The sequence below is a fragment of the Myotis davidii genome, unplaced genomic scaffold (genome assembly GCF_000327345.1).
Source record: "Myotis davidii unplaced genomic scaffold, ASM32734v1 scaffold44, whole genome shotgun sequence".
In the NCBI taxonomy this organism is placed as follows: domain Eukaryota; kingdom Metazoa; phylum Chordata; class Mammalia; order Chiroptera; family Vespertilionidae; genus Myotis; species Myotis davidii.
Genome location: NW_006299705.1, coordinates 11,497,460 through 11,507,051, shown reverse-complemented (window position 1 = coordinate 11,507,051; position 9,592 = coordinate 11,497,460). Strand labels below are relative to the sequence as shown.

Below are 9,592 nucleotides of genomic sequence, written 5' to 3'. Positions count from 1 at the left end.
TGTTAATGAAGCCGAGGCAGGGTGGGAGCACCGCGCAGTGCCATGCAGCACATTTCACTTTGCACATGATGATCTTCTGATGAGTTTGCAGCAGTGTAACTGTTCAAACCACAAGTAATTATTCATTCTCTTCTGTCACGTTCTCTCTAATTTATACTGTCTCAATATTTTTGTTTATAAAAATGGCTGAAAGAATGAGCGATTGTGTCAATAATGGAGACACCCCCTCATTTTTAGCAAAGAGACAGCCCCAAAATCACAAGAAGTGAACAATTAAGTGAGTCATCAATCTATCATTCATCGTTAAGTGGAATTTTCTGAAGATAGTGAGGCTCAATATCATTTTTATGGTGCAATTAAAAACTATCCCTGCAGTAAATCAGTACTCAGAGCAGAACGATATTTTGAGTGCCCTTTTGCACTGGCAACATCAGATTGTCAATTTCTTATTTGCTAATGGAGCCTTTATTCAGAGAGAGAGGGAGAAATATAAGGATTCATTCTAAATCTGAAACACCGGGCTTTTGTCATAATGTGGTGGAAGCAGTCTGTGTTTGGGATTCAAATCAAACCAGTCACAGACGCTCCTGAACCTCAGTGTCCTCATCTGTCAAAAGTCGGGGTGAGCATGCTTGGCCCGCATGACTGGTAGGACACATGAGCAGGTGGCTTGCAGCAGAAACCTACTTTATGATACAGACTCTTGATCTTTGGAGAAACAACTCAGTAATAAGTAAAAATTCTTTACTTCTGCCTCACAATCCAGAGCTTATTGTATGTGCTGAATATTTGAAGGTCAGTATCTAGTTGGCAGATAGACTTAGTTTCACAAATGGTACTAAGCAAAAACACACCAAGGACAAGCGGGGTAGATACGGGATCCAGGAAGGTCTGATTCGGCTTCAGGGTGACATGGTCAAGCAGAAGAGACAAGTTTCTGCGTAGAATGTCTGCTGCCCTCTAACTGTTATAGCCAAAAATAGTTTTGGCTCGGGTGTATTTTTGGGGTATTTTTCTGAGAATACACCACAGAAGCTCTGAGGTTTCACAGGAGTCTCTTCGTAGTCTAACATTATGCATTATTACATTATTTCCCTAAGAAACCCCCAGATAGAGTGGAGCAATTTTATGTATAAGAATCTGTAATCAACAGTCTTTACCAGGATAAGAATCAGAAATCTGCTTTGCAAACCCCCATTCTGCAGGAGGCATATTGAAGTTTTCATCATTCCCAGATTTCTGACCTCCAGATGTTTTGTGGTTGCCTTTTCCCTTAGAGCTATCCCATGGAAAAGGTCTCCTTGTCTCTAAAAACAAAAAATAAATAAAAATTAAAAAATAAACTCTGATTCACAACAGCTGAATAACTTATAGTTCCTAGTGCTTTTTTTCCTGAATCCTCACCCAAGGATATGCTTATTGATTTTTATTTTTGTTAGTGAGAGAAGCGTAAAGAGAGGGGAGAGAGAGAGAGAGAGAGAGAGAGAGAGAGATGGATGTGAGAGAGAACCCTCGAAGGGTTGCCTACTGTTTGAGCCCCAACAGGGGATCAAACTTGAAACCTAGGTATGTGCCCTTTCTACTTGTGTATGTGTGCCGGGTGATGCTCCAACCAGCTGAGCCACCCAGCCAGGGCCTAGCTCTTTAATGGGGTTTCAAACATTCAGGGCAAAGTATGTGTATGACTGAAGTTTAGAAGTTCATAATATTTTTCCACTAAAACTAGTGTGTCACTTCCAGTAGAACAGTGGGTTGTATGAACAAGTCTACTATATAATTTAAAATAATTTTCTGTGAAAGTATGTATGTTTATTTGAGATACAAAATAATTTTTGTGTTTTTTTCAATCTTTATTGATCAAAGTATTACAGATGCCCTCCTTTTCCCTCCGTTAACCTCTTCTAGTCCATGCCCACTCTCCACCCCAGACCTTCACCACTCTATTGTCTGTCCTGATAATAGAAAGTAACTTACCTTAAAACCTTTAAAAAGTCAAATGTAAAATTAATTGGTGGTAGCAAGCATTATTATGTATGTGGCATCTCCAGTTTAACAAGACAGTATACTGTGTAAATGTTTTCAAAATTGTTCTAATGGAAAAAAGAAAAACAAAAAAAAAAAACCACCTTGTTTGGTAAAACATTTTGATGAAGTACCAGCAGAAAATCAATACATCAGAGGTTTAACTATATGTTCAGTTTCATCTGACCAGTTTTCCTGTGGCAGTTTGCTTCAAATTCTAAAAATTGAGATATCATTAACAACTCCCTGAACAAATTAAATTTTGTACCCCTATATGTAATTAGAAATTGTTTTCCAGATAACAACTAATAGCGGATACTATAAAATACTGCGCATTTCAGTATCATTTTAGTGGTTTGATGGAGGCTTGTATCATAAATTGGCACTAGGTATGTAAACATCTTTACCCTATATTACAGGAGAGATTATTGACTATGATATTATAAAATTTACTTTTAAAAGCATATTTAATTATCCACTTGAGTAGCACATTGAAAGTTCAACAGCTGCTTTGACATTTCGTGTAGCTAAACCCAATATTTCCTGTTTATAAATATTTATTTATTCAGAGGGAGAGCAGAACTATGGTTTAGATCATCACCATTCTCTGCCTCTTTATACAGGGATGGGCAAAAATAGGTTTACTGGGCCTTTATGACATTCTTTTGAGATAATAAATCTATTGTAATGATCATACCCCACATGTCTTTTTCCATTCGAGCAACTCTAAACCTACTTCTGCCCAGCCCGGATAAGTTCAGCATCTCCTGAACCAGAACAGCAGTTATGATGGCCAAGTTGACCATGTAAGGCCTTTCTCAAGCTTCCACATCACCTCTGGCTCAGCAGAACCTTTGAGTTTCAATGTCCCTGGTCTCACACTTCATCTGCTCCCTCTGTTTCTTTATATTTCTGCATTTTAGAAGGAGATTTGACACAGATGGGTTTTCAGAATCTCAGAGCGTGACTGATTCTCAAGGAGCCGGGGCAGTGTAGTACTTCAGAATGTGAACTCTGGACACACTGTTGGGTTCAAGTCACACTCCACCGGTTGATAGCTGTTTGACATTGGGAAAGTTACTGGACCTCGCTGTTTCTCATTTTTCTCATTATGTAACCCAAGGATTCTATTAGTACTTCATAGGATTGTTCTTGTGAGGATTTAAAGGTGTTTTGTATTCACATATAATAGCAAACACTTATATAACAGTTACTAGGTGCCTGGTGCTATTCTGGGTACTTAATGTGTATGTTTTATGTTGTTACTAGTATTGCTAAATAACACTATATAAAGGGTTTGCTGTTATTAATATTGCATGGTCATGTTGGTGATGGCTGCCTCAGGCGAGTGTGTGGGAGTCTTTAATTCAGATTACTTGTGTGCTTCTCTCTCACTAAAGAAATCGTCACTTAGCATTGAGAAAAGCAAGGCTCAGTGTGGTTGAAGGAGCCCTGGTGGAGACCTCGTGACTAGAACTTGGATTTATCTTTTCCTTTCGTTCTTGACTCCCCTCCGCCTGGTAAATCTTCCCATCTCTGCTGCCTCAGTCAGACCTCATTCCGCCTGCGTTCCGCAGCAGGTGCGTCCTAACCGGTTTCCCCAGCGGCACCCTAACCCCCTTTAATCTATCCTTTCCACTGTCAGGATTGTTGTTTTCCTCACATACAGAGGTAAGGATGTCACTCACCACGCATAAACCAAGTTTGGCTGCTCACTTTCTATAATATAAAATATAGTTTAAAGTCTATGGTATAAAGTTATCATGATCTGAGAGGCTCATGTTAGCCAAGCCTGGGCAGGAGGGGCAGGGGAGGGGCACTGCATGATGTCCCAACTTTCATATTATATGGTTGATATGTAGTTTGTCTCGCTATACTTGGTCATCGGTATGTTATCATCTAAAGAAGGAAATTTGCTCAAGTAGCATAAAGAGAAGAGTCTCTCCATGTTTGAAATCAGCAAGTTACTCTACATTTTCCATTGTCTTCTCACATTCATTCAGTAACTTAACTTTTTGTAGCATTCCTGGATAATTCTTAACTTTTTAGCATATGTTGTGTATCATTTGTGAGCACTTGAAACACTTAAAGAACTAATACTCAGCATGGTATCGCTGCCTCTGCAGCAGGGTTTTGGAGGGGAGAGAGTCCAAGGTGGACTGAAATTGTCTGAAAGGCATCATGAAAGAGGTGGGACATTAGCTGATCCTTAAAAAAGGAATTTGCATCAAACAGGAGGCAAACACAGGTTGTGGGACTGCTAGAACAGACACTGAGGCATTTTTGGAGGCCTTGTGCTTGGCCGTGGCCACTGGAAATTAGGTTAGATAGATAGAGTGTGTCAGACCTAGGGCACCAGCCCAGCTGTGTTACGTATGATCTGAACAAGGAACATGATGGAAGCAGCACTTTACAAAGACTTCTCTGGGTGGGTTGGAACTGTACATTAGATTTAATATCATCACACATATGCACATAAGCGTACATGGGGGTTATCGAAAGACCTAGTCAAATGGTGATGAAAGCCTAAACCAGGAGAGAGGCATTTCTGAAGGAAAATTAACAAGATTTGGTATCTGGTGGGAGTTGGAAGAGGTAGAGGGAATAGTCAAAATGACAATTTGGGAGACTGAAAAAATGATTGTGCCAGTGAAAAATATTAGCCCTGATCCATGAGGACTAGTTTCTGTTTTGTGCGGATTCGTTTTATAAGCTTGTATTTGTAACTAAAGAAAAAAAAATGTAAAAAGACTCATAATGTCTACATATCCAAATAAGAGAAAATTTCAGAACTTTGGGCTCAAAGAGAGCTACATGCTCAATTGAGCTCTGTGAGACAAGCAAAATGTCCTCCTCAGGACAACTTATGCCAGGAATATGTTCTTTGAATTTACAACTTCTTAAAATAGGAGTCAATAAAAAAAAAAAAAAAAAGGCAGCAAGTGTTTTCAAGTTAACCGGAGAGAAAAAAAATTTTTTTCTCCTAACACCACATTTCAAGTTCTGTGTATTTATACTAGTTTTAATGTGAGTGTTTAGAAACTTGTAAGCAATTGAGATAGATTCTTTTATCCTTCATGCAAATTATATTGTGAATGCTTAAATTGTTTTATGTTATGTGGAACAATATTTTTAATCAAATGAACTATAAAACAAACTTACTCCAAAGTTGGTCTGTTCTTCATTTTCTTATAATCTATAATCAGGAAGTCCATTCACTCATGCTTTATAATTTTTGTGCTTTTAAGTGGTTCAGGGAATGTGACATCTGCCTACAGTCACATCTAAATTGATAATTGTTCAGGCAGAGGGCCATTTTAAAACATAGCATGAAGGAAGGTTGAATCTGCGTATTAGAAGGTTACTGAGAGGTGGTGCTCCCCACCTCCCTGACCCCTAACTTTGAACGAGCCCGTTCTCTTTAGTGAATGTATCTGATGGTAGGACAACAGCCTCAACCCGGGCCACAGCCCTCTGAGTGAGGAGGAGACCGCGGTTTCCGAGCTGGTTTAAATGCAGGCTCCTCTTAGCAGCAAACCGCATGCATGTATTCATCATTGATTTTGAAATGATAGGTTTCTATATCACTGGTTTAGGATCCACAGTCTTGCATTCCTGAATCTATATTATGCCAGAATAACAACTTGGTGGCTGGAAACAGAAATGGTTATTATACGGCTCCAAAATGCTGGCTGGCACAATATGCTAAAAAGAGTAGGAATTTGCCAGGCAAAAGCCGAATTTATTTGTTCTTAAAAATAACTTTATGCTCTAAAAATATGAATTTAAGAAGTGTCATTGCGGTTCAAAATATTTTACATTCAATATGTAAACACCTTAAAATAAGAGTAATCTTCTGAAATGGCATAATTTCTAAATAACAGGAAATATTCCAAAAGGAAAATAGAATGTTTTTCAAATCTTTTTTTTTTTTTTTTAGATATGAGGCATTTATTGGATTAAAAACTAAAATGTATGTTTAGTTGGGGTTTTCTTTTTCCCTACTGCTGGCCCACATTTTGCTTAAAATGTGGGCAAAAAGATGTAGGCTTTGTTGGAATTTCTCAGAGTTTACTGTAGAAAATGTTTGTTGTTTTTTTAAAAAAAAACAACAACAACACACACACAACCTTTTCTCAGAGGCTCTGTGAAGCATTTCCATTTTTTCGAACGCTAGCCCAGTGCTCATCATATCACAGGACAACACATTTCATGAAGTGGTTTTACTTCCTTTTAGCAAAATAACTCCTCCATGCAAACCAGTATCAGCGTCTACCAAGCCGGGGTTTTAGTTTCTTCTGATCTAGTCAAGCTTCACTGCACTGCTTAACTGACTCCCCCAACCCCCCTTCTTTTGAAATTACCCAGCTAATTTTCCATTTGATTGTTTGTTTAAACCAGGTCTCACGCAGACTTAATAGATAAGTGGCATATGTATTTGGTATCTCCGTGTGGACTTCAGCTGACAGGAAAGCACAGTGTAGTTTTGTCTTGGTTTTCTCATTCTCTTTTTATCCAATAGAATCTATTAATTAAAATGAAAATCCTAGCGTGTTCCCAATAATGATTCAGTAAAACACATTAAATATAAAATTCCTCTGAGCATTCCATTTTATCAAGCATTTCTCTATGAACAGACTTTTTGTAATTCTCCTGGTGATAAAAGGTAAATGTATTTGTTTCATAGAACAAGTTTTGCCACAGAAAGCTGTCCAAATTCACTGTAAAAGAAAATTTTGGCTTGGGACATATTTAGCAGGCTTTAGAAAATTTAGCTAAATTTCTTGAAGTTTATTATAGAAGAGTAATTTACATTCAAATTCAACCAATAATTTTTAAACAACTACTATGTAACTCGGAGCCTATTTAGAGGGTATTTCATTCGGTTTATTTTGGGTTTTCTTTTTCTTCAGTAATGTGAGGATTTAATGCATAATCCAATTGACAGATTTAATCTTGTAGTTATTTGTTATATATTCAGCCTGTTTATTCTTGCATAAAATGAGACAGGTAAATGAATGGATATGAAGAACAATTGTGCTCTACGCAGTGTGCCTCCAATAGAATCTAATTCACAATGTGTTCCCATAAATACCCCCTGAAATATACCTGCACTTTGCCTTCCCAGTTCTTGGTCACCTCTAGCTCAGACTATCACAGTAGTTTCCAGACTGGTCCATGCTTCCAGGCCTTCCTAATTACAGGATATCCCAATACATCTTTCTGTCCACTGAGAGGTCTGAGTTCCCTCTGCTCCACAACCCTCATAGATCTGCATTTCCACCATCTAAACCCAAGACCTGCTAGCTTGGAATTCAAGGTCTCCACAGTCCAACCTTCAAGTCCCTCCAGAGACCCCAACATTCCTCTTCTTTCATGGTTTCCCTTCTAACCAGGTGTGACCCTGACTGCTCTGGAAATTCCCACCTTGGCCCTTGCCCAGGGCCCAATCACAAGCCCAGTGTATTTTACTATCTCTTCTCTTTTTTCAAGACCCACATCAATTCCTGCCTCTTACATGAAACTTCATCGGTTAATCCCTTCCCTCAGTAACACTTAACCTGGATTGCTCCGCGGGCACCTTGCCCCAGGCTGTTCATAAGTTTTGCATGTGTATGTGCTGAATTAACACAGAGAAACAGCAAGGCCTCTGAGGACTGAGGCCTGGTCATTGCGTCCCGCTGGGTAGACACAGGGTCTATCATTTGTCCTGGGGTCATAGGTATTTGTGTGTTACTGTGATGATAATGGTAACAATGACAAGGAGGTTGACTGTCTCCTTTAGAGAGCTGCAGAAAACAAAGGTCTGGTTTCCAGAAAGGATTGCTGCATCACCTCGTTGATTCTCTTCTCTGACCAGAGGTGGTGGAGGAAGCCAGCAGATGGCTTTCTGCCTCTGCCCAGGTGCCACCGATTCCCTCCCCAGCTCTCCCTGTCACAGGCAGGATATTTGAATTATGAGAAATGGATTCCTGAAGATATCCATGTTCTATTAGCAGGGGCTAACCATCAGACCTAAAGAACCCTTTTGGTCTTCGCCTTAGATGGCTGTCCCTGTGTTTCGGTGAATCCGTGTTTTAGTGGAGGCATCGCCCCTTCATTTTAGTTCCTGGGAAGGAGTCCTGGTTTTGGAAGTTCTGTGTGAGCAGCAGAGCCAGCCTTCAGGGTCGTACACTGCAGAAGAGACAGAAGAAAACCAGAGGGAGAAATAATTTAAGAAAAGGGGAACTGAACAGCAAGCTGTGTGAGAGGCGGCTCCTCTGGCATGTCCTAGAAATTATAGTCTTGCTGTACGCCCTTTCTTCATCTAAGGACACACAGACACACAAAATAAAACCCAAACCATTGAACTGAAAGAGTGAGTCACTCCAGCCAGACCTCTGCCGAGCCAGTCAGTTAAAGTTCAGGACCAATTCTGGGCTTTTCTTAGACCTTGCATGACTGTCTGACTTCATTCCAGAATTTTTTTTTACTAGGGAAAAAAAAAGGTATATGTTGATTTCTGAGCAAGTTTATGTGTATTGGCTCTCTTCTCATTAAAAGTTTATACTCTTCCTTCAGAGGAATATTAAATAACTGATTGGGTTGTCTCCATATGTAAATTTCCAATATATGTTACTGTATGTCTTAGGCTGTTACCCTTTTATTCTTAATCTTGCCTCGTATATTCTCTAGACACATGCCGATGTCTGCATTTCTCCCCTGAGCACTTTCCTTGTTTTGTGTTAACAGGGAATGGGTATGGCAACCCCCGAAACTCACCAGGTCTGCTGGTCTCACCTGGGAACTTGAACAAGAACATGCAAGCAAAGTCTCCTCCCCCCATGAATTTAGGGATGAATAACCGTAAACCAGATCTCCGAGTTCTTATTCCACCAGGCAGCAAGAATACGATGCCATCCGTGGTAATGAAAAACTACATTTTAAATAAATGTCAATAATGTTTTGTCTATGCATTGCTATTTTTGCATTTGTCTAACGTTGTGAATGACTTAAGTGCTTTCATAAAATGAATTGCTGGAGTCCTATTTGTATTTAGCTATTATTTCTGGTAACTGGTTCTCTTTCCGTTTCCCACATAAAAAAGAACCAACATCCTAGTGAACTCCACTATAGGACTGGTGTTCTGGGGCAAAGAAAACATTGCCTTTTAAGGCCTTCAATTTATAATTTTTAAAAAATAATAATTGCCTATTTTTCTGCTTATGGGACATATGATTTGACCAATGGTAGGCTCAAACTCACAGAATGAGGTATTTCATAACAGATTTTTATAATATTGAACTATTTTTGTCCTCAAGGTGCTGGCAATGAAAAATCTTTTTTATAATTTCTAAATGATCTTTAATCTCCTTGCTGTAAGGAGTTAAATATGCATGTTGGCTGCTTTGCCATCTAGTTTGAGGGAAGTTTAGAATCCTGTTAAATGGCAATTCTTTTCTTGGGTATATTGCAGCGATAATGTTCAGGGCATCACACACCTATGCACTGATTCAGTTCATCTTTCCATACCTGTACTTCATGCAAATAGTTACCCCTCGAAAGCAAATTGTTTTAAAATCCTCGGCAT

The 9,592-nt window shown here is 39.1% G+C and overlaps 1 protein-coding gene and 1 long non-coding RNA gene across 17 annotated transcripts in view; one reads left to right on the top strand and one right to left on the bottom strand.

Annotated features, from left to right (window-relative positions):
- MEF2C (myocyte enhancer factor 2C) overlaps positions 1-9,592 on the top strand; it is a 158,926-nt gene that overhangs the window by 136,211 nt on the left and 13,123 nt on the right. For all 16 annotated transcript variants that reach the window (XM_015571612.1, XM_015571606.1, XM_006775518.2 and 13 more), the window contains one exon: positions 8,755-8,927. In XM_015571612.1, coding sequence (XP_015427098.1) covers positions 8,755-8,927 — 173 coding nt within the window. The remainder of the gene's footprint in view (positions 1-8,754; positions 8,928-9,592) is intronic.
- Positions 6,139-9,592, bottom strand: part of LOC107184953 — a 53,382-nt gene continuing 49,928 nt past the window's right edge. Inside the window, exon 3 of the long non-coding RNA XR_001515858.1 lies at positions 6,139-8,196. This is a non-coding gene — a long non-coding RNA (uncharacterized LOC107184953). The remainder of the gene's footprint in view (positions 8,197-9,592) is intronic.